This window comes from Capra hircus, chromosome 14 (genome assembly GCF_001704415.2).
Source record: "Capra hircus breed San Clemente chromosome 14, ASM170441v1, whole genome shotgun sequence".
In the NCBI taxonomy this organism is placed as follows: Eukaryota; Metazoa; Chordata; class Mammalia; order Artiodactyla; family Bovidae; genus Capra; species Capra hircus.
In genome coordinates, this window is record NC_030821.1 from 45206449 (window position 1) to 45232065 (window position 25617).

At 37.9% G+C, this 25617-nt stretch overlaps 1 protein-coding gene across 15 annotated transcripts in view; it reads left to right on the plus strand.

Annotated features, from left to right (window-relative positions):
- STAU2 (staufen double-stranded RNA binding protein 2) overlaps positions 1 to 25617 on the plus strand; it is a 313509-nt gene that overhangs the window by 164837 nt on the left and 123055 nt on the right. For 12 of the 15 annotated variants that reach the window (XM_018058411.1, XM_018058409.1, XM_018058410.1 and 9 more), the window contains 2 exons: positions 4068 to 4375; positions 20684 to 20797. In XM_018058411.1, coding sequence (XP_017913900.1) covers positions 4068 to 4375; positions 20684 to 20797 — 422 coding nt within the window. The remainder of the gene's footprint in view (positions 1 to 4067; positions 4376 to 20683; positions 20798 to 25617) is intronic. The other 3 variants (XM_018058416.1, XM_018058408.1, XM_018058414.1) reach the window with 1 other exon arrangement.

Genomic DNA, 25617 nt, shown 5'->3' on the forward strand with positions numbered 1-25617 from the left:
TTCACATATTTGTATGGAGGTATGAAATTGGCACAACTACTAGCATTTGTACCAATTTAGAGCAATTTATTAGTGTACAAAAAATAAAATTCATATTCTTTAACTAGCAGTTCTGCTTCTGAGTTAAGGAAATCAATTTTCATGTGAATAAGGATATAATTGAAAAAAATATGTTTCCCTGTGTTGTTTTTTTTAAAAAAAGAAATAAATTAGATGTCCAGCAATACAAAATTATTTGAAGAAACAACTGATACAATGAAATTTTAAGCTTAAAGTTATTAGTGAAAGTACATAGTTTTATAAATAACCAAAGGATCATGCTGTATTTCTGTCTTTTAACTTGTTTTTTCAATTAACAAAAAGTATATAGGAAAAAAGACTAAAAGTATATTTTTAAAGCAAAATGTTAAAAGTAGTTTACTCTGGCTAGTGAGATTTATCTGTAATTTTTCCCCAAAGCATATGTTTTCTTTTTAAAATTTTTTGTTAAAAATTTTCCTGAATGTAAAGCTAACAAACACAAAGGTACAAATTAAATCTGTAAAACATGTGTGTGTTAGTTGCTCAGTTGTGTCCAACTTTTTGTGACCCCATGGACTGTAGCCTGCCAGGCTTCTCTGTCCATGGGATTCTCCAGGCAAGAATGCTGACTGGATTGCCATTCCTTTCTCCAGAGGATCTTCCCAACCCAGGGATCGAACCCAGGTCTCCTTACAGGCAGATTTTTTACCATTTGAGCTACAGGGAAGTCCTTTAAATCTATAAAATAGGATGATATTTTATGCTGTGTAATTTATTTGTGTATTTATTCATTTGGCCATGCCATGCAGCGTGCAGAACCTTAGTTCCCCAACCGGCTTCAAACCTGTGCCCCCTGCAGTGGAAGTGCAGAGTCCTAAGCACAGGAATGTCAGGGGAGTGCCATATATAAATTAGTTTTTAAGGCAGCCCCTCTATGTTTTGGGCTTCCCTTATGGCTCAGCTGGTAAAGAATCTGCCTGCAGTGCCGGAGACCTGGGTTCCATCCCTGAGTTGGGAAGATCCCTTAGAGAAGGGAATGGCTACCCACTCCAGTATTCCGGCCTGGAGAATTCCATGGACTGTATAGTCCACGGGATCACAAAGAGTCGGACACGACTGGCAACTTTCATTCACTCACTTTATGTTATAACGCCCCCAGGATGGAGTTCCCTGGAGCTTGGCCCCTCCCAGCCCTCCACTTCTCCTTGTTGCAGTACCCATCTCCCGCTTCTCGCTCCAGGGCAGAGGTTGCCGGGTCTGCTAACCCCTGCGTCTGTTCATGCCTCTCCCTGCCTTCAGTGCCCTCCCTCCTGGGCCCAGTTCTCCTCATCTCTTGGGCTGTGCTGTCAGTACCATTGTAGGAAGCCTTTCCTGAGCTCCCAGTGCTTCTCCCTTCTCATTCCCACTGCTCCCCAACCCGTCTCTGCAGAGGCACCTGCCACACCATGATATTCATCCCTTTCGTTTTCCTCTCCTGAGAGACTGAGGGTGACTGGAGATCAGGACTATTGGTTAGCATGGTGCCTAAAACCTAACAGTAGGAGGCTAACTGGTATGTGGGGGGCGGGGGGTGGGGGGGGGTGTGTGAGAGAGAGAAAGAGAGACTGAACAATAGAAAGAAAGCTGTGATGAGATCAAACAAGCCAGAGTATGGGGAGACGTGTGACTATGTCTGCATGAGTGGAGCATGGGGTCTCCATGAAGATTTTAGTAGGATGGGGAGGAGAGGAGGAGCCGGGGCACTGAGGGCCTCATTTGTCATCCTGAGGTATTCTGATTTGATGTGTAAGTGATGGAGAGCCAATAAAGACTTTGAAGTGAGAGAATGTCTAGCCTTAGCATTTCCTAGGGTGTTAAGATGTTATTAATGTTACATGGGAAGCCTGGATATAGTACGAATTTGGGAAATCCTGGCTTAAACCAAGTTAAATGGATTTCTGTTCTTCTGGATTTCTCGGAGTTTTTACTTTGCTAACGTGCATTTTTAATCCTCCCAAAGGGATGTTTGTGTGTGATAATTTGCATATTTCCCCCATGTATTTATCATGGAACCCTTATATTTGGGGATTGTGGTACAGACCCATTTTGGGGAATGGACAGTGGGGAGAGCAGCAGTGTGACGCTTTTAGTGATGGTTGCAATAGCCCTGTCGGAAACACTGAGGGTGGGAAAGGGAGAGGCGGGACCAAGGGTCAGAGTTTTCTTTCTCAGGGCACATTCTCCAAAACTGGTGATTGATCAGTCATTTTATTTTTTTTTTTTTTTAATTTTTTTTTAATTTTTTATTTTTTTTAAATTTTAAAATCTTTAATTCTTACATGCGTTCCCAAACATGAACCCCCCTCCCACTTCCCTCCCCACAACATCTCTCTGGGTCATCCCCATGCACCAGCCCCAAGCAAGCTGCACCCTACGTCAGACATGGACTGGCGATTCAATTCTTACATGACAGTATACATGTTAGAATTCCCATTCTCCCAAATCATCCCACCCTCTCCCTCTCCCTCTGAGTCCAAAAGTCTGGTATACACATCTGTGTCTTTTTTCCTGTCTTACATACAGGGTCGTCATTGCCATCTTCCTAAATTCCATATATATGTGTTAGTATACTGTATTGGTGTTTTTCTTTCTGGCTTACTTCACTCTGTATAATTGGCTCCAGTTTCACCCATCTCATCAGAACTGATTCAAATGAATTCTTTTTAATGGCTGAGTAGTACTCCATTGTGTATATGTACCACAGCTTTCTTATCCATTCATCTGCTGATGGACATCTAGGTTGTTTCCATGTCCTGGCTATTATAAACAGTGCTGCAATGAACATTGGGGTACATGTGTCTCTTTCCATTCTGGTTTCCTCGGTGTGTATGCCCAGCAGTGGGATTGCTGGGTCATACGGTAGTTCTGTCATTTTAGAAGATAGTGTCATGATGTGAGAGTCGTTAATATCTGATCCAAAGATGTTAGAACAGCCTGTGAAATGTGGTTTGAAATATCTCTCAGACAAATGGAAGTCAAGGGAAATATGTTTACAACTCTGCCAACTGATGCCACAGCCCCAAGCTCACTCCTCTTGATGTTAGAATCTGCATATGGCCTGACTTGACCAAATACAATTGATAAGCTGACAGGGCACATTCTAGACTGCACGTGGTGGCTACTTGTTTGTGAGTGGGTCAAAGCTGGTTGCCAGGAGTCTAGGTTGGGCAGCTGAGCAGGTGGATGGTGGTATCATGTTGTTGTTTAGTCACTAGGTCGTGTCCAGCTCTTTTGTGACCCCATGGACTGCAGCCCACCAGGCTTCTCTGTTGTTGGGCTTTCCCAGGCAAGAATACTGGAGTGAGCTGCCATTTCTTTCTCCAGGGAGTCTTCCTGACCCAGGGAACAAACCCACATCGCCTGCATTAGCAGGCGAATTCTTTACTACTGAGCTGCCAGGGCAGCCCTATCACGTTGAGGAGACATCATGTCTCCAGACAGGAGACAGTTTGGGGGAAGAAGATGCTCTGTCAGTTTTTAACATGTTCATTAGGTAGAGTTGACAGTGGGACATCTTTGTGGGGAGACGAATACCAGCAGGCCATTGGATGTATGAGTTTTTTGCGCAGATCATTTGGACTGACCCAGCCGTCATTTTACCTCTGTGTCTCAACTGCCGCATCTGTTAGGGATTTACTGTCTCTTTTATGAGATCATAAAATATTAAATTGCAGGCTGAAGACCCTACACACTCCTAACCTTACCCCCAGGGCACTTCTACACATTCCTCCCCGTGTTCCTCCATAGCTTCTCCACCATGTACGCTTTCCCTTGAAGTCCCTTTTGTGATTTTTTTAAGCCAATGATTTTTAGGAATATTGAAACGTACATTTTTTGCCTCGAAAGAGGAGACTGCAGTTGCCTTTGCAAGTATGGGGAAGACGGGTGCTTAACAGTGTTTTTCATTGCCTTGTTTCACGTGAAATCCTTGAGTCACTAATGCTCTAACATGTTTCTGTTTCACTTATTTTAAGTGTAATAACAATGTTCCTTTATTTTACTTATAGCTCCAAAAGGAATTCTTCATTTGTCTCCTGATGTTTATCAAGAGATGGAAGCCAGCCGCCACAAAGTAATCTCTGGCACGACTCTAGGCTATTTGTCACCCAAAGATATGAACCAACCCTCGAGCTCTTTCTTCAGTATATCTCCCACATCGAGTAGTTCAGCTACAATTGCCAGGGAACTCCTCATGAACGGAACATCTTCTACAGCTGAAGCCATAGGTTTAAAAGGAAGTTCTCCTACTCCCCCTTGTTCTCCAGTACAACCTTCAAAACAGCTGGAATATTTAGCAAGGATTCAAGGCTTTCAGGTATGAATTAAAAGCAAAACCAAGAAAACAAAGCACTTCATTAGCCCCTAGTCCTCCATCTCTCTCCATCAGAAAGCTCATTCTTGCCTGCTAGCGTGACTTCTGTGCCACTTACATTGTAAATCATTAGGAACACGGAGGACAGAAAAGCGAGCCATGTGCACATGCCTCATTTTAAAGATTTTTCATTCTCTCCAGTAATTATTTTTTGCTGCCTGGCTCGCCTCCATATTCTTTCTTCCTCCTCTATTTTTTTTTTAAAGACATTTTTCATCCTCTGTTCTCTCTTTTGATTGGTCTCAATTGGGCGCATCTATTCCCTCCACTTTGTCTTCCCAAGTAAAGATCCTGCCTTCATACATTTGGTCTTAGTATTTAACACTAAGTGCTCCCCCAGTTTACAGTAAGGTTGAGTTTTTCTAATGCTGATTTTACTTTCATAGCAATTTTGAATTTGGCATTCTGTTGCTAGTAATGATTCAGAGATGCCACTAAGGTACAACATCCTAGAAGTCTGTTGTCTTAGGAGTTTATTAACCATGGTGTTAGAACAGTAATAAATGCTTTTTAGCTGTTTGAGGCATAAAAACATGTATTGTTTTACTGGATTGTGTTTTGAACCATCTAGGGTAGCACCTACCTCAGATGGTACCAATAATTCTATTTCACCGGGCAGTCTACACCTAGCTTATAGGCCTCTTGTTGTGTATAAGAACTTGGGGCTGGAAACTCTCCCCTTCCCCCATTTAGTCATTGTTCCCTTTTGGAAGAAAAAAAAAAAAACACAATAATTCTCTGTGGGTAGATCTTTTAAAAGAATTGTTAACTCTAGGAAGAGGAAATACCTGTGTTTTGACATCTTAGTTGCCTTGAAAATCCTGTACTGAACTGTAACCACTTGACTGGATGAACAGCAGCGTGCGTGTGTGTAGAAAGAACAGACTGTCCCCACAGAGTTCACTATTTTCACACCCCTTTCCATCTTAGTCTTACTCCCTAAGACCAAAAACTGTAATTTCCTTTAGAAATGCTCTAGAAGGTCTGTATTGTCTAAAATCATCATGTACTTATAAATTTTTTTCAAATTTAGATATGAGAGAAGATCACGTGGTTGAGGGGGTAGAATTTTTGCATGTGTTCTTTTGTTTATTTCTCTTCACAGAAACCTGATTCTTTCCAATCTCTTGGCAGGTAGTGGTTAGTGTTTTTAATTAGATTATTAATATGAAGTCTAAAAAGCTGTTACCAGGTTTTGGCTCTGTCATCTGAAATTTTAATCATTTAATTTAAAAATTAAAATTGTAGGGTTTGTTTTTGTGGTTTACTTTAAGAATAATAATAACTCACTGTTTAAAAGGACCTTGATTCACACAGTTAAAAGTCCTGAAGAAAAAGAACTAAGCAATTTTTAGTTCTATCTATAATGTGCATAGGATGAACTAGAAATAAACTGTGATGGAAAGGAATTCACTGTTTATTTACAAATCTAGTTGTCTAAAAATGTCTGAAAGTAATGCTACATTTGGATTTTTATAGAAACAAAGCACAAATTGATTCAAGCTCTGAATTGAGTTTTTTGCTTGGAGAAGTTACTGTGGTAGATGTTCATTTTGCTGCCAGAAGAACTACTTAAATTTTTAAATCTGTATTTATTTGTTAATTCTTGGCAGTGACAGCAACTATAATTTTAAATTAGGTTTGCTTTAGTCAAAATGTAGAATCTGTTACTCCTATATTTGGGCTGACTACTCAGACCCTTTTTTTTCTTTAAAGTTTATGCTGAGATAATACACTCTTATTTATGGACAAGTTAGTAAACATTTCCAAATTGTGTTTGGTGATTTTTACATACTAATGAATATAAGCAGACGGTTTGAAACATTACTGTGCTTCTTTGGTCAAACGAGTTTGGTGTTGATATGAAATATTGTGTTGCTGACAAGCTGCAACCTGCAGCTGTGTGGTGAACAGACTGTGGGAAATGGCTCCATGCCCTGACAGGTGCCCAGCACATCCTCATAATGTCACAGTAGAAGAGTCTTTGTGGTTAAGAGTTTTAAAGCCTATTTCTTTATAGGTAACTTTCTCAGGTGTATTTACCTGCTAGAAAAACATGTAGATTGTTTCTATTTCTTAAATGTTTTAATTGGACCATAGTTTAGAAAAGATAGGGCCAGCTTGTTACGGATTCCATGCTATTGTGTTATTTTTATTTCTGGAACTTAAAAACAATAAATTCTTTCTCTGTGTCTCAAGGTTAGTACTTTTAAAATTTTGTTATTGTACACTGAATAGATATTGTTGCTTATTGAATATTGTATAAACTCTTCTCTGGCCTTCTGTGCCCATTGACATCTGATTTAAGCCTACCAGAGCCATTGTATGTGACAGCTATATTGTATTAAAAGTAAAAAATATATTAGTGTACTGAAAACTATGTTGTTTTAACTTTAAATTTTTTTTCATTACCCACTCTTTAACTGAAATTTGAGTGACAAAAAGCTTATTTACTGAATGCAAGTATTAAGCTCACATCCTTTCCCTTAAGTCTATAAAATAATTAAAATTATTATACAATTAAAGTTATTATTAATAAAGCTGGCTCCGCAGGTCAGAAGATGACTGAACACTTGCATATTCTCAGTAATTCTTTTATCCTTGCTTGGGCTAACCTAAAGTTTTTAATCACATTTTAGATGCAAGCTTTTGGATTTCTATCATAAATGAATATTAATTTTTTGAAATTTTATTTAGTATTTTTTTTAATTTTCTTTTAGAACTTGAATGTTATTGACTTATTACTTTTTAGGGAAGAAAAGTTTTATATCAGCAGTTCTGTGAACCTCCAGCTTTGTCCAGCCCAGTTAGTATGCTTCTTTAACTTCTATGAAAGTTAAGAAAATTCATTTGAAATACGGGTATACCTTAGTGTCCAGGGTTCCTTCGTGTATACTTGATACTCTCTAATTATAATGCCAAAATGTTTCAAAATCATTCAGCTTTTTAAAGAAAATTAATATGGAGGAGACATTTTTGAAATGCTCATCAACTTTTGAGCTGAAGTAGATTCTGTTTCATTGTGTTATAATTTATATTATTCTGAGTTTTTGCATCATAAATATGTTTTTTCATACTAATTATATTAGAAATCTCTCTGTATAATTAATTGTAAGCAGTTTCATTGTTTAATTGAGTCATTAGAAAAATTAGACTGGAAATTAAAATGAATTATTTTAGTAAATTATCCTTTCTAGATGGGTTTAATTTTAATCTTTTAGTCTGTACCCTTCCTTGTGATTATCATCCAGTGAGCAGTGTTGTTTTTAAAACCTCCGGAGTGAAATATAAAAAACTAGATTTATTTTTTTCATATAAAGAGTGTAAAGAAAGTACTTAGTATCTTAGTTAAACCATATTTATTTTATAAAAAACAGGGAATGTTTCACTGGGCGGGGTGCCTTTTCATTATTGTGAGTTTTAGATATTGGTGTGATTTTTAGCAAGATGAGAATATCAGTAGAAGGCTCAGAAGTATCTATTTAATTAAAAACTTTCTTTTTAAGTACAATTCAAACATAATACGTTTCAACTAATATGTCTTCTTTTTTGAAGTTTAGTATGATTACAGCAGATTTCTTTTACGATTATGGGCTTCTCTTAAAGGCGTGTATGACATAACATATTTCAGCAGTTTGGTCTTAGTACAGTTTACACTGAGATGGGACATGGGGCGTGGGGCTTACCCAACTCGAGAATCAATGTTTGTCCTTTCTCTTTTTTCTTATTTTCCCTATACCTCACTTTTTGTAATCCATGTATTTATAATCAGAGTTTTTTTTTATTTATAATAAGGCTGTTTGTGGCTAGTTTTTTTGGAGTAAGGGGTCTATTTTTTAAAAACCAGTATAAGTAAAAATTTTGTAGATTTCTAATAGGAAAATATGGAGAAAGAAATCATGCATGGACATATACTCCTCCACTTAGAAATGTTTTCCCCCGTTTCTAATTTATCCTCGAAACATAACTTACCGTGTCACTTCTGAGCCCAAATTTTCATCTGCACTGTTACACAATGTATATAAAGTGATGAGAAATTACTCAGAGTACAATGAGCAAAATACATTTATGGGTTTGGCATGGGGTCAAGAGATTTTGCTCTGATTTATGGTCACTTCTTACAAAGCCCTCTTGGATTTAGCCTCAACTTTCCAAAGACCTTGGAGAAACTGGAAGAATTCTCCTGAAGTCTTTGGTCTTCCTGTGGTGACCCTAAAACTCAGGTTTGTTCTTTAAATGGGCAGCCTATTACCTGCAAACTGACCTGTTGTCTGGTTTCTTCGGAGTTTGATATACTTGGCCAAAACCTCAAGGGCACACAAACTGTCAATACGTTTCACATAACTATAGTTCATACAAACCATTAGAATTACATGTCATCTTACTTGGCTGAAATTTCCAACTATTTAGAGAAAAATATTACGTTTGAAGAAAGAAATCCTGATGCATATAAAAACATAGTGTGATAAATAACAGTTAAGAATCAAGCAAGACTTAAATAAAATAGTCCATTTGTTGTTTAGTCTCCAAGTTGTGTCTGACTCTTTGTACCCCATGGACTGTAGCCCGCAAGGCTCCTCTGTCTGTGGGATTTCCCAGGCTAGAATACTGGAGTGGGTTGCCATTTCCTTCTCTAGGGGATCTTCCCGATCCAGGGATTGAACCTGCATCTCATGCATTGGCAGGCTGCTTCTTTACCACTGAGCCACCAGGGATACAAAATAGTCTATTATTACCACATAAACTATTCAAGACTAACTCTACCCTAAGTCACTGCAGAATGTAATCAGGATAGACATACTCTTGAGCCTTGATACACCAGCATATACATAATAAGACACATTTCAAAGAAAGCGTAATACATAGAAGAGCTGTCCTAACACAGTGACTTTGATGTGGATCTGAAATGAGCCACTGATGTGCAGAAAAAAATAGTTGCCATATGTGTTATCCCCAACTAGAAATATCTGTAGCCTTTTTTGTTTGTATTGCAAGAGATTTCAAGAATTCTATTTGAAATTATTTGAAAAGCAATGAACAATCATTTCTTCAATCAAGTTGAAGAAAAGGAAATTATTTTTCATCTAAAGGTGAATTTCATTTCCCTTTGCTAGAAATGGTTGGCAATGATGTGATTTTTAACTTAGTAACGGAAGATTAATTGTAGTACCTGTCAGGTACTACATCATGTCAGGCTGGACACCTATTTTTTCTAAGTCATGTTGAAATGGTCTGTTTTCCTCTCTTCAGCATTCAGCTACAGCTGAAGTTTGTTTGTTTGTTTTTTTTTTTTCATGAATGACAGCGTCTAAAATTTCAAATGTATTGTTCTCTTCTCATCCAGGACAACTCTTGAGAAAAAGAGAGCAGTATGTGGAATGCTGCATGTAAAGATATCTGCACACTGAAAAAATACTTCTCTGACATGCCAGGGATATTAGAAGATACATGAGTAAACAAGGAAATGAAACTGACATTTATTGACTGCCTTGTTATGTATCAGATAGTGAAAGAGGCATTACGCATATTATTTTATGACACAGCAGAAATGCCGGTACATTTTTGCTTCTTGCTTACAAATCTTTATTTTAAATCCAACTATTGTATAGTGTTTGAAGCCTGATTCCTGAAGGTAGGATTAGTGTTTATGGTAGTCTGTGGTCTTTTGGATATTGCTTTGATTTAGTCATAGATTGCATTAATAAATTTATTTATGCCTTCCACTCTGGTGGCTCAGATGGTAAAGAATCAGCCTGCAGTGCAGGTGACCCAGGTTTGATCCCTGGCTCAGGAAGATCCGCTGGAGAAGGGAATGGCTACCCACTCCAGTATTCCTGCCTGGAGAATTCCATGGACAGAGGAGCCTGGCAGGCTACAGTCCATGGGGTTGCAAAGAGTCGGACATGACTGAGCTACTAACACTTTCACTTCTTTTTTCTTTCATGCACTCTACTGTGTACACAGTTGAGTCTGAGTCATTTAAGAGTTGTCTTTCGAGCTGGAAGGAACTTTAGATTTTATTCAGAGATACAACTTTATGATGTAAATACGCATTTGTGGAACTACACAAATAAAACATCCTATTAGTAATGCAGGTTACTCATGTTCACATAGAGAATTATTAGTTCCTTCTAATCCTTGGAAGATTTCAGGTTCAAGGAAGTTCTGTCTTCACATAGTCTCATCAAAAAGCAGATTTAACTGTTAGAAGTAAGAGATGTTTGAAAAGCTTCTAAAATGTTTTTATCTGTAGTAGTATTTTTTAAAGTACAATAAAAGTTCAGAATCAAGTCCTATAGTACTGTGGTCCCCAACCTTTTTTGGCATCAGGGAACAGTTTCCTGGAAGACAGCTTTGCCATGGATTGATCAAGGGCTGGTATCTGGGTGATTCAAGCACATTGCATTTATTGTGCACTTTATTTCTATTATCGTTACATCAGCTCCACCTCAGGTCATCAGGCATTAGATCCCTGAGGTTGGGGACCCCTGCTAGAGAACATTTGAAGAAACAAGGACTACAATTGGAGAAGAATACACAGTCCACAACTTCAAAAAGTCTAGAAATAGTAGATAATACATCAAGAATGTATGTGAAGAATAGATGGATATGAAGTTAATTCATTTATAAAATATTATTGAATACTGGAATTGATTTAGTTAATAAATAAATTGAATATTTATTTAATCACTCTGGGCAGATACTTAATAAGTACCTACACATGCCAGGTAGCATACTAAGCAGTGGGCACAGGAAGTGTTATGGTCAAATTGGGGTCAGACAGGAAAATAAAACACAGAAGATTGATTGGCCACTATTACAATTGTATGCAGCTTCCAGGGATCAGTTTTTGAACATAGTGTGACAATTTAATTTAAAAATTACACATTTGTAGTAAATATGTAACATGCTACCATATACTGCAGGAAATAATGAAATGCCTTCCTCATGTAATAAATGTCATTATAGGTGTAATGTGGTAAGTGATCGGGGGAGGTATTGGTCAGCCATGTAAGAAAAATGGGTGGGAATAAACAGCTCTGACCGATTGAATTAGGAAGAATCCATAGCAGAGGGACTTGTGAATAAATTTTAAGAAGTACATAGATTCTTAAGCTGAATTCTAAGAAGGAAAGGAATTGTGGGCAGAAGGAGGTAAGTACTTGAGACATAAAAGGGCACGTGCTTTAGAAATGCTTAGAATTCAAAGCGGAAGTGTCAGCAAGGAAGCTGAAAAGACATGTGTTGCTGAGAATTTGAAGTTAGCTGTTAGAGACCACCAACTTCTTTTTTAAAGGATGGTGACATTGGTTTTTTTTTTTAGAAAGATAATTTTGTAGGCATGTGGAGGAGGAACTAGACAAAAAAAGATTGGTAGCAGAAAGACCAAGTAGAGTGACTTTGCCTGAATTCAGTAGAAAAATAGCAAAGATTGAATTAAGCAAAGCTAATGGTTGTTGGGGCTTCCCAGGTGGTGCAGTGGTAAATATTCTGCCTGCCAATGCAGGAGATGCAGGAGACTCGAGTTTGATCCCTGGGTTGTGAAGATCCCCTGTAGAATGAAATGGCTACCCACTCCAGTATTCTTGCCTGGAAAATTCCATGGACAGAGGAGCCTGGCGGGCTACAGTCAGTGGGGTCAGGAAGAGTCAGAACAACTGAGCTCCAAGCACACAGTGGTTGTAGAGGAGTGGGGTGGAGGTGCAGGTGTCCACGGTACAGATAAGACGATTAAATGGTCTCTGGTGCTGACTTCTGTGAGGGTACTTTCACTGGTCTGATCAGGAGGGAAGCTAGATTCAGTGCACTGAAGAGTAGTTAGAGACTATGAGGATATGTTGACCATTCCAAGAATTTGAGAATAAAGTAGGAAGATAGTATGAATGTTTCAGGAAAGGTTCTATTTTTAGTATGAATGTGATGAATAAACTTAGAGGAGGTTAATAAGTTCCATTTTAAACATGGTGAACTTGAGTTGCCTTTGGGACTTTCAAAGACAGCTTAGGTCTAGTAGGCATTCGTCAGTGGTTCTGGTGAACAGCAAGAGGGCATACGACACAGATATTCAAAAGTCTTTGGTGTGCAGATGTAACTGATGCCATAAAAGTAGGTAAGACTGACCCAAGAAAAGTGGGCAAAGACCTCAGAGATGTTCCCGATGAATACTAACAGTTTAAGGGACTGGTTCATTCATTAAGTCAGCTGAAGTCTATTGAGCATCTGCTGTGAACTGGATGTACTTTTTGGCACTAAGGATATAGTGTAAATGACAGTCAAGTGTCCTGTCCTCATGGAGCCGACATCAGGATGGGATTGATGGGAGTGGGATGTGGAATATGGCCGGGGCGAAGGGAACAGGACAGTGGAAGGGTACACAGTCACATCTGGACACAGGATAAATTCAGATGATTAGTCTCCTAAGGTAATAATTAATTGGAAATTAATTGGGAGATTAATTATGATTATTTATGAGAGGTATTGAGCAATGACATCGTTGCCAGCTGTTGTATCAGTGTATCAAATAACTATACCTTTTAATTGTTTAATCGATTGCATTGAGGTATAATTTACACACAATAAATAACACCCATTTTAGTTACATAGATTGATGAGTTTTGAAAAAATGTATGCCACTGTGTAACTACAACCACAGTCAAGATGGGAATATTTCTATTACTGTGAAAAAATTCCCTGTTGCCTCTTTGTAGCCTGTTTTTCTCACCTCTCTGTGGCTTGGTGGCAACCAGGCTATCCTTAGGTTAGTATTGCCTAAAATTTCATAAAAATGGAATCAGACAGCATGAACAGACAGTTTTGTTTCCTGCTTCTTTCACTCTTGTAATGTTTTTGCGATTGTTCATGTTGTGCATATCAGCGCTTTGTTCCTTTGTATTGCTAAGAACTAGTTCTTTGCATGCACATATACCACAAACTATCAGTTTATCTGTCGGTGGACATTTGCGTTGTTTTCAGCTTGAGGCTAATATGAATAAAGCTGTTTGTGACTATTCATGTACAAGGTTTTGTGCAGGGTTTCCAGTTCTCTTGAAAAGAGTACCTCAGAGTGAAATTCCTGAGTCACATGGTAAGTGTCCTTCCAAGCTGATGAGAAACTGTCAGGTTCTCCTTCAGTGTGCTGTGTCATATTGCGTGGGCTTCTCTAGTGGCTCAGTGGTAAAGAACCCACCTGCCAGTGCAGAAGACGTGCTTCAGTCCCTGGGTCAGGAAGATCCCCTCGAGGAGGAGATGGCAACCCACCCCGTATTCTTGCCTGGGAAATTCTGTGGACTGAGGAGCCTGGAGAGCTACAGTCCATGGGGTTGCAAAAGAGGTCGGACACAGCTTAGAGATTTAACAAGAAAAGCAACAACAAATCATGTCACCTTCCTCCCAGCACTGTATGAGGGTTTCATACATTGATATGAGTCTTATTCTATGAAGGATACAGTGCTGTCTCATTGATATTTTGGTTTGTGTTTTCCTGATGACCCATAATATGCACTTCTTTTCTTGTGCTTGTTGGCCAGTTTTCTGTCTTTGTGAAATGTTCACATTTTTTTCTTAGTTTCTGGTACTGATTTTTTAAAATTATTGTGTCATCAGAGTTTTCTTTGTATATTCTAGATACAGATCGTTTCTGTTGCAGATATTATCTCCCTGCTTGTGACTTGTCTTTTCAGTTTCTTAATGGCATCTTTTAAAAAGTGGGAAAGTTTTCAATTTTGATGAAGTTCAATTTTTTTTTCCATAAATTATCTTTTTTTGTCCTATCTAAGGAATTTTTGACTACCCCAAGGTTGCAAAGATTTTCTCTGATTTTTTTCCAAATACTTTATGATTTGTGCTTTTGTGTTTAATGCTGATATTCATTTAATTTTTTGTGTATGGTATGGGTGAGAGTTGAAATCTGTTTTTCCCGCAGGATAACAAGTTGTTTCTGTACCATATATGTAATGTGTTGTTTTACTCTAGCTGCTCTTAAGATAGCTCTTCATTTTTGGTTTCACCAGTTTGGCTGTGCTATGTCTAGGGTTGTTTTTAATCCGGCTTGGGATTCATTTAGCTATTTAGATTACCGTAATGTTTCTCATTAGTTTTGAAAGACTTGGGGCTAGTTTCTGTTTTTTCCTTTCCAAAAAATTTTTCGCCCATTTCTTTGTCTTCTCCTTTCGGGACTCCAGTTATGTATATGTTGAGCCTTTTGATATTGTCCTGGAGGTCTTTGAGACTATTTACAGTTTTTCACCGTCTTTGGATTGTGTAACTTTGGTTGGTTTATTTTCAGATTTACTGGTTCTTTTCTCTGTCCTCTCCAATTTGCTGTTGAGCCCATATAACAAATTTTTCACTTCAGTTATTCTTTTTGGAACTGGGGCTTGATCTCTGGATTGGGAAGATCCCCTGGAGGAGCGCACAGCAACACACTCCAGTAGACTTGCCTAGACAATCCCATGGATAGAGAAGGAGCCTGGCAGGCTACAGTTCATAGGGTCACAGAGTCAGATATGACTGAGCGACTAAGCACAGCACATTGTATCTGTTTGATCTAACATTTCTATTTGATAATTTTTTAATTGGTGATGCTATCTACCATCTCATCCTCTGCCACCCCTTTCTCCTTTTGCCTTAAAACTTTCCCAGCATCAGGGTATACAGAGTGCCTATATAACTTATTTTCCTTTGACCTTGGAGAAAGTTTTCCTTGTTGAGAAGTTATTTCTTTGCAAAGCCTGTAGATTTTCATGTAGCTTGTTTTACATATGTAAATGGGCGTGTGTGAGTGCATCAAAGCCTGGAGTACAAACTATAGAAGAGAGGAACTTCTTCTCTAGTAGATGTGTACTTGACTGTTAAAAATTATGTAGTGTTTTGTTTTGATGGAAGTGAAAGTGAAGTTGCTCAGTCGTGTCTGACTCTTTGCAACCCCATGGACTGTAACCTACCAGGCTACTCCGGCCATGGGATTTTCCAGGCAAGAATACTGGAGTGGGTTGCCATTTCCTTCTCCAGGGGATCTTCCCCACCCAGGGATTGAAACCGAGTCACCCGAATTGTAGGCAGACGCTTTACTGTCTGAGCCACCAGGGATGTAAAACTAAAATAATTCTGTGTGTGTATGTATAATTTACATATTAATTGGCTGCCTCTTTAGACCTTCACATAGTCAATGAAGCAGAAAAGGAGTGAACAGAGATTTAGGATCTGTGTCATGTACAAACTCACCACTTAAAGTAAGAATGCAATTATCTGTCTTAATAATACTGGGAACACATCTGTTGTTGCATTTGTTAAGACAGTTTTTTTGTGTGACTTTATACTAGAAATAAATCTGTAAATCACTGCTGCATTTTGTATACCAAATAAAGCCGTGTAATTTTCAAATCTTTTCCTAAGCATAGAATTTCCAAAGGAGAGAAAAGATAATTACAAGTTGAGGCTCAGTCTGTATAATGTGATTTCATTCATTCACTTATCCCTTTAGAGGCATTAATGTGTCAAGCATATTGTATGCAGAGTAAAATAGATTACTCATCCAGCTAAAACACTGGTACATGACTGAGCACGTTAAATATATGTTTACATTTTAGTTATAAAGGACTTGACTTTAGTTATGAAAAGTATTGAGGAAATAATTATACATCATGTCGTATCTTAATTTTTAACATTATTATGGGATGTGTTATTCTAATATCATCTATTATTTATTTTAATGATAACTATGAGCTAGGCATCATTCTAAGTACTTTTTCTGGGGGAACTTCTTTTATTTATCACTTATAAATTTGTTAGTTATAAACAGATAACAGTGTGGATTTATATTACTACCTGGGAAAGTGAAAGTGTTTGTTGCTCAGTCATGTCCAGCTCTTTTGACCTCATGGACTGTAGCCCGCCAGGTTCCTCTCTTCTGTTCATGAGATTTCCCAGGCGAGAATACTGGAGTCGGTTTCCATTTCCTTCTCTAAGGGATCTTCCCGACCTTGGGATCAAACCTGCGTCTTCTGCAGTGGCAGGTTTCTTTAATATTGGGCCACCTGAGAAGCAACCCCCCCCCCAAAAAAAAAAGGTGTAGTTGAGAAATGTTTATTGCCAATTAACTCTACATATTTATCAAGGAGTATTGTTTTATGCTTTGCCAAGAATGTGCTGATTTTCATGTTAATAAAGATTTAGATCTTTTGTACAGCTAGTGTGCAGACTGCAAGAATCAAGCATGTTTTGAGTATTCTAAGATCTAGTACTAAATTGCCACCCTTCGGCTCTTTGCTGTCTTCACCCGTCCTTGGAGGCAATAGCTACAATGTGATCTCTGCCTGCTGCTGTGGAGTAAACTCATGAATGGGAAGTGTGCTCATCAAACATGTTTTCTTGACACAGTGATGATGTTAATTATCAGACGTCAATGTACAGACCTTTGTCTTAACGATCTGCTGAGCAGCTTTCTTTAAATATGGACCTTTTCTACACTTTCTTCATTTTTGTCCCACAGCAGGTGACCATTAAAAATATGTAACAGACAAGTGATTAACCATTTCCCTGATGAAATTAGTAACATAGTAGTCCGACATTAGGGAATTTCTCAATCTCTGCAAGTAACAATTTGATTCAACTTTTTTTAGAGGTAGGGGGTATAGAATTAAAATTTTTCATTTGAATGGTCCCTCATGTTTTCAGAAGGGCATGAAAAAATTCACTATCTAGCTTTTTATGTAAGTTATTTTATAGCTTATAGTATTTTCCCTTATTTCATTTTTTTAAGGAATGAGGATATTTATTCAAATCAAATCAAGATTTGCCATTTAAACATATCACAAATTGAGCTTTGAATTCTTATTTCTTAAGTTATATGAGTATCAGTCTCAGACACAAATCACTTCTTCTTTCAAGAAGAAGAAATCTCTAGACTGGCGGAAATTGTTAACAGAATGCACAATTATAACATCTCATCTGCGTTTATGTGATTACAAATCAAACTAGGAAACTTATTTTAACATAAAAATTATTATAGATTTGCAGATTTCAAAGGAAGCTGCATTATTTAATTTGCACATATTGGAATTTCTGACCCATTATTTTTAGTGGAATATTTTTTGTAAGCCCAAGAGAAAGAAACAAAATGTCAATTTGCTGTGGTCAATGGTGGTATAAATCCAGAACTAGTGCTACAACAGTGTAAGAATCAAGATGAGTTGTGTACATTTCAGAATGCAAAAGACAGCAAAATGATATGATTCATAAATAGTAAATCTTAAATAAACATAGGAGATGACTTCTGTAGTTTTCTAAAATTATCTTTATTCATTTCTCTTTGATCAAAATCAAGATCTATGACACTGGAATATTATCATTGTACATTGGAAATTTTAGGGCCACATTTGTAGAAACAACTGTTTTGTTGTAGCAGAAATATTTCACCCATCAATCCTGAAGGTTTGTACATTGTAGAATGCAGTGGGATATTATTACCCTAATTATTTTAGAGTTCTAAGATTCCTGGTTTCGCTAATGCTTTGAATCATCGGAAGCATTTTTAGAGTTAGAAAGATGAATTTTAAAATGTCATTCATACATTAGTCTCCTTTAGAAATTCACAGTTTTATGAACTCTAATGTTTCTATGTCCAGGAAGAGAATAAATAACTGAAGAGCCATATCCAACCTGTTTTATTAGTGATTGATTACATAAAATATGATTCTTTCTTAAGGCCTTTTGTCTGTATATTGTAACTTTTTATTTAATTTGAAATCATGTCCTCAAGCAGTAGTTTCCTATATATATATTTTTTTCTACATATTTTTGTCTGTTTGGAGGGAGCAGTCTCAGTACAGTGAGGGTATAAACATGGAATGATTTTATTTCTCCAGCCACCACTTTTCCCCATGATCAGTCATGTCTCTCATTCGTGTTTCTTTTTGTATTTGGAAAATCCCATGGTTTTCTGGTCACCTTTAGTTTTGAAAAATTTAGTGCAGTTCAGTGTAAAACTACAAGCCCATGTTCCCCACCCCCCACCCCCACTCCCCCACTGCCAGCCGTCTGTGTTGGCTCAAGACGCATAGGGGAGGAAGGTATACAGTGATTTCTTCTTGTCTTCCTCATACTCCAGCACCTTTGAATATTTGTGGTTGGTGGACTTGGGGACTTGATCTGCTTCTGAGACATGTTCCTCCACATTCTACCTGTTTCAGGCCTAGTCACTCCTCTGATGGTAGCCGTGCAGAATGAGGAGGCTAACACTTAGCCTAGTTTCATCCATTACTGGTTTCCATGTCAATGATGTTTACTTTTTTTTTTCCTTTGTTGAAGTATAGTTGCTGTGCAATATTATGTAAGTTGCAGGTGTGCGATATGGTGATTCACAATTTCTAAAAGTGATACTCCATCTATAGTTATTGTAAAATGCTACATGATTTTCCCAGTTCCCTCCGTCCCTGAAGGGCAGCTATGTTTTCTTTGGACTTTACCAGTGGTCCATGCCCCTAACCTTGTTCTTGGTAAATGTCACTTTGCTTGGCCTGAGTATCCCTTTGGCTTCTGCTGAGACTCTTTTTCATTTAGTCCTACATGTATTGTTCTGCCAATATTCAATGTCTGTAGGATGTCTTAATATTTTACAGGATATTGCAGGCTCATGGTGAATTAGAAGGAAAGTTAAATCTTTCAGTTCTAGTATCCAAGCCACTGATGGAAATGAAGTTTGAAGTTTATTTTTTGACTGGAATTGTCTTGTGTTCTTTTTGTCCTTCCTAATTTTCATTTCTCTAGAAGGAAAAAATAAAGCTGCAGTAAGTTGGCTGACCTATGAGCATGTTCACTATCAATTTGGGTATTTGGGAGAGTGTCTTGTCTTTCATATAGTCTTTCAATTGATGTCAAAAGGTGATTATATTTCATTTTAAAAAGCATGTTTTATGATAGCACTATATCAGACATAATATTTTAACTATACCATAAATGGTTGTGAGCTGTAGCTATTATAGTGTCGCCATTGATTGACTTTTGCATAAACCTGTTATGTGGTAAGTTTCATTCGCCCCCCGCCCTCTCATATTTCACTGCTGCATAGTAAACAACAGGCCCACATTCTTGAACTCATACACTGAGTGAACTTTTAATTTGCTCAGGAGGTACAGTGAATTCAAACTGTCATCAAATCCTTTTCCCCAAAGTTAATTTGGAAAAAATATTTTTATAACAAAATCTTTAAAGTGCTTTGGAAACAAAGCTTTGTATGTTGACTTGATTTGAACCCTAAACTACTTTTTATAGATTCTAGGAAGTTTCCCTGCCTTAAGGGACACTAATGGCGAATCTTAACCTTACTGGTTTAAAAATGTTATTAAACCATTAGATGAGGATTTATATCATCATTTTCTGTCAGATCCATATTATACCTGTGTGTGTGTGTATATATATATGTATGTTTATTTATCACAAAAGCAAAACTATTTTTACTTTATTAGCTTAGAATTAAACACTGCTTGATAGAACTTTTTTGAAAGTAGATAAACGGAAGGATGGAAATTTTTCCATTGGGCAGATGGACTCACATTCCCCTACTCCCACCCCTCATACCTTACCTCTGATAGAGTGTCTTACACATGGTTTTAATAATGGTTGGTTGTATTCAACTAAAAGAAAAATAATATTATAGTAATGTTATTTTGGTCTGTACATTATAAGTCATTTCAGTTTAATTCATTTTGATTGTAATGTCAAAATTCCAGACAGAACATGGTATACTGAGATACATACATACATATATATATATATATGTATATGTGTGTGTGTGTGTATAACATTGGTTTTATAGAGACTATAATGTAGAAATAGAAGAATGTCAGACCAATCAAGTGGCAGATGAGAAAAATTCAGGTTGACAAAATTTTATTGGATTCAAATGAACTTGGCTTATGCTGACCCTAGAGTCCTTTATGCATTATGAAAAGTTGGACAAAACAGATGAGTGTAGCATTTAGTTGTGCATTTTTCTTCTGGCTGTACTAATGTAGAGCACTCTGCAAAGCATTTCCTAAAACTCTTTTAAAGAATATTAATATAAAAATATTAATTAAAATTAATAGAGTCTCCATAGATCTTCAAGTCCCAATAAGGTTTTAAATATTTGAATTGTGTTCTGCATAAGTTACGTGAATTTCTTCTTGAAAGCTAGAACCTTTGCAAAGGACCAGTTGCATCTGGCTCCCTCTTACTGGTGGCGTTCAGCAGCTTGCGTGTGTTCTGTTATAGGTGCACTACTGTGATAGACAGAGTGGCAAAGAGCATGTGACCTGTCTGACATTAGCCCCTGTGCAGATGACCTTCCATGCTATTGGAAGCTCCATTGAAGCCAGCCATGACCAGGTATAATGTGCCACTACCATTTTGCTGTGCTATGGCCCAGCTAAAACATCCCAGACCATCAAAGTGGAAGCTATGTGCACACATACAGCTTTGCTTACCCTAATATATCAGCCACTAGGGCCGCTTACTAGACTTTTGAGAAATCAAAATTCTGTGTGTGTGTGTGTGTGTGTATGTGTTGGTAACCTGGTATCTTAGGAGATGTAGATTATTTTAGACTTCTGGTTTGTGATGCATTATTAAATATAGAATTCTCTTATAAGGAAGAAGTAATGGCCCTATGTTATTTTTATTTTTAATAATTACATATGGAAAGAAGGGTCAGCAACACAATATAGATAACACTGGAATCTCACTATGATAAACTCACTAAGATACATATGACTTAGTTCTATTGAAGAGAGTTTCATGTTACAGAATATAAAATAACTGAGTAAACTTTTACAACCATCCATTTATTCTCATAACTTGGGATATTATTAAAATGATGTTCCAGTGTTGTTTTTACTTTTAAAAGTTTTAGTTCTGAAATAAAGCTAAAAATCTGAAAAGTGTATTTTCTGAAAAGACAAATGCCTTTGATTGTTTAGACAGCAGCTTGAGAATGCATCCTGTTTATAATACAAATTTTCAATTAAAATAATCATGAGATTAGACTAAACTAATGATCTAGGGCACAGAATTTCTAGTTTGGAGTCAAAATAAATAGACATATAGAGCTTACTGTATGACTAACCAGCTGTGCTTTTTAAATTAACCATTTTCATGCGGAACATTCATAACACACTTTCATATCCTTTTCTCCGTAAATTTCAGAATTTCTAATAGTCTTGCCATACTCTTCTTTTCTAAGTAGTATCCTTGCATGAAAAGAATAAAAGAGCATAATAGTGTTATCTTCTCAAATACATGGTTTATTGTCTAGCCCAAACAAGACCTAAGAAAAACATTCCTAAGGGCATACCTTTCTAGTTCATGATGTCCCTGACATTATGGATTTCCAGTCATCATTTGCTTGGTGACAAGGCATTGTTGTGTTTTGGAAGGAGCAATAATCGAATTATAACTAATCTGAGTGTTAGTTACTAACCACAGCATACATAAGCTGCTACAGCCACCTGGGTGAATACTACTGTTGTCTCTTTGGGACTCTGTTTCCAGGGATGCTAAGTGAGGGAGTTGAGTTAGTTGAGTTGCAAGATTCATTCTAGTGCTTCCATTTTACAATGCTCTAAGTAGTCTTTGTGATCTTGGTTGAATGAGCCCAGCCAGTTATTAACAGATAATTGCATGCCAGTCTGGGAAGCAGCTTAGAGGTCTCTCCAGTTGCTTCTCAGGGCTCAGCACTGATGTTAGCTCCAGCTGCAGAAGAGACCGCAGCAGGGCTCAGAGGCACAGGGTCTGACCTAGAAAAGGGAATGTTTTGTATTTCCCTGTATAAAACTGTAGCTGAGCTATATGTTGGGTGCCACAGAGGCAAGGTATGAATGGTAGACATGGTTCCTGCTCTTATGGAGCACACACTCCACTTCTTTCACCCCTCTGAATAATTTTCAAGAAGTCTATCTGCTGCTTATCCAACTCTATATATTCACTCATGCCAAAAAAAACAAAGGGCAACAGCAGCATGAGATATCCATCCTGCAAAGGTCTCTCCTTAGGCAAAGCAAATAAATAAAAGCATTCTCAGAAACCTGCACACTTGAGAAGAGCAGCTCACTGTTAGTAGAGGTAGCTTGAGTATTGGACTGGGAATGGAGACCAGAATCAAACCCAACATTGCTGTGAACTAGCTGTGGGACCTTGTCTCTTCACCTCTGGAATTTGGCTTCCTCAAGAGTCAAATAATGAGGCTGGTTCAGGCTTGTACCAAGTCCATATATGTGGATATATATACCAAGTGGCAGGGCTACAGTTAGCCCATAAGGCATTTTTACAAATTAGAAAAAAAAAAAGAGAGAGAGAGACACCTCTCACTTGAAAAGCATGCAATAGAAAATTGTCATAATAGACAAATCCACAGAAACTACAGTGCAAATGCCCTCCTAGTCATGATGTGTCATGCACAGCCTGCGCAACTATACACAGTGGTCTTATTCTACATTTATCTGGAATGTTGGTTACTCAGTGGTAAGTAAATAAAGAGATTTTTATACTAAAGGAAATACAACTACATTACAAGTGACAAATTTACATGAAATTTTAAGATGAAAAAAAAAAAAGATTTCTAGGAGATACGTCAAATGGATGGGCAGATAGACAGATGCATAAATGGAGCCGTGACTAGAATGACCATCCTGTGTATCAAGCACTCTGCTTTGGTGGCCTCAGAGGTGCAAAGTGGGGGTGGGGTGTGATCAGTGCACCTGCCTTGTGCTTGGGTAATTGGGCTCCTAGAGGAGAGCAGACACCGAGTAAACCTCTGCTCCGCGTCTTCTGGCTTTTCTACATTGTGTTGCCATTTCCTTATACCGAGGGTCTGTCTGAGCAAAAGTTACTCCCCTCACCATACCAAAAGCGTAGGCTCCGACTCATCAGGTGAAAAGATGGGCCACTGAATGCTTTTTCACCTATTTCGTTCTGTGTGTGTGTTGTTTGTTTTTTTTTTTTTTGTAAATACTAGACAACAGGAAAGTACTTTAAAGCAAGAAAAATTACTAGTATTTAATAAGTGTTTTCTATTCTTAATTCATCTGAACCACTGCAGTTGAACAAGAGAATAAGTATTTGGAAAAAAAAAGAGTGTATGTAAAATTTTGCAGCAGTCCTTCCTAGGAAACTCAGATTGTTCTTATGTATATAGAAGATGAGGGTGAGAAATGGAAGACTTCTCTAGCCTGACCCTTTACAGCTCTCCTCCTCCTCCTTCTTTTTTGGGTGTTGGAGCTCCAAGTATTTGTTTTAGATTGACACTGTCGGCGTCATCAAGTATCTTAGTACAGACTTCACTCACTGTGATACCTCATTTTTAAAAATTAAGTTCTATTGTAGTCTAGTTGATTTATAATGTTGTATTAGTTTCCACTGTGCAGAAAAATGAATCAGTTATACATATATCTGCTCTTAGATTCTATTCCCACATAGGTTATTACAGAATACTGAGTAGAGTTTACAGCTTGTCTCCTTAATAAAAATAAATGTAACTCTAGAAACCCAGTAAAGTGGAAACTGAATGTGTGGTATACCAGTGCATTCCTCTCTCTGTACCAAGAGTAACAGGATGGGGGACAGTAAGTGAAATTCTCTATCAAGGTCAATATAGATATGGAAAATAGTTGGGGAAGAGATTCAGTATCTATATGCTAGTGATATCCAGTTGTACCGAACTCTTAATTCTCCCTTTCCCCCATCACAAACCTGCTCTTCCCTCTTGTTATCTTTTATCTCCTTTCACTTCTATCCATCCTGGTAAGTGACCATCTGCCTTGTCGCTCAGGCCACGCCCCTTGAAGCATCCTTGCCTCCTCTCTCCCCTTCATGTGCTACATCCAGTCCTAACTTGTCTTCCTCTAAATTACATCTCCAATCCGAACACTTTTCACCACCTCCAGCGTTACCATTCTAGTTGAAGTCATTAGCATTTTTAACCCAGACCACTACATAAGTCTCTCAACTGGCTGACCAAAATTATTTTTAAGATATTCAGATCATATTGCTCAGCTGCTCAAAAACTTCCATTGGCTTCTCATCGCACCTGTTGTAAACCCAAAACTTCGGTTATGGCCTCCCAAGTTCCTGCGTGATGTGGCCCCACTACCTCTCCAGTTTCAAATCCTGCCACTCTCCTTTTCACTCTATCCCAGCCTCAGTGGGCTTGTGGCCAGTTGCATCATAATAGATGAAAGAAACTTGACTCAAAAGGCTACGTTCTATAGATGTGATATATGTGATGTTCTGGAAAAGGCAAAACTATAGAGATAGAAAATACATTGATTGTTGCAGAGGATGGCAAGGGGTTGACCATATATCTTAATGGAGTTTTGGGGGGTGATTGAGATGTGCTGTATCTTGATTGTAGTGATAGAAACACGACTGTGTACATTTGTCAAATTCACAGGACTGTGCACTCAAAGGGGTAAATTTTACTATATGCAGATTACACCTCAATAAACCTAACTTTAAAAAACCTCAGACTCATTATTTTATCAGTTACTCATGTGATATTGATCCCAGGGAAACGTGGAAGGATGTCATCCCCTTTCCTATGTTCTTTGAGTGTTGGGTCCACCTTGGGAACGTGCTGTGTTTAATAGCTTGGGTTAGAGCTCCTCTGAATACCAGTGGTTGATTAAGGCCTCCTAGAATAATTATTAGTCTCTGAAAACTGGTCTTAGCCTGCCCCTATCTGACTTTAGGGAAAGGGTCTATAGGCCAGTGTTTCCCACTTGGGAACTCTGAATTCTCATTCAGGGCGGAATCTGCCTGATGGTCCCCACCTGTTTGAGTGAGAATGTTCTACATGTGTTTGCCTTATTCACTGTAAGAAATGTGATATTATACATTCACATTAGTTCAGAATGTTTAATTGTCCAGAATATAAATATAGTTTAAATTTATAGGTGTTGAGTTTTGTTTTAGAAACATTTGTTAACAACTGTGTTGGAATCCTGCACTAGATACTGGAGCATCCAAAGATAACTGCTGTAACAGTCCTTATAATAAGCTGCTGCTGCTGCTGCTGCTGCTTCAGTCGTGTCCGACTCGTGTGACCCCAGAGATGGCAGCCCACCAGGCTCCCCTGTCCCTGGGATTCTCCAGGCAAGAACACTGGAGTGGGCTGACATTTCCTTCTCCAATGCAGGAGAGTGAAAAGTGAAAGT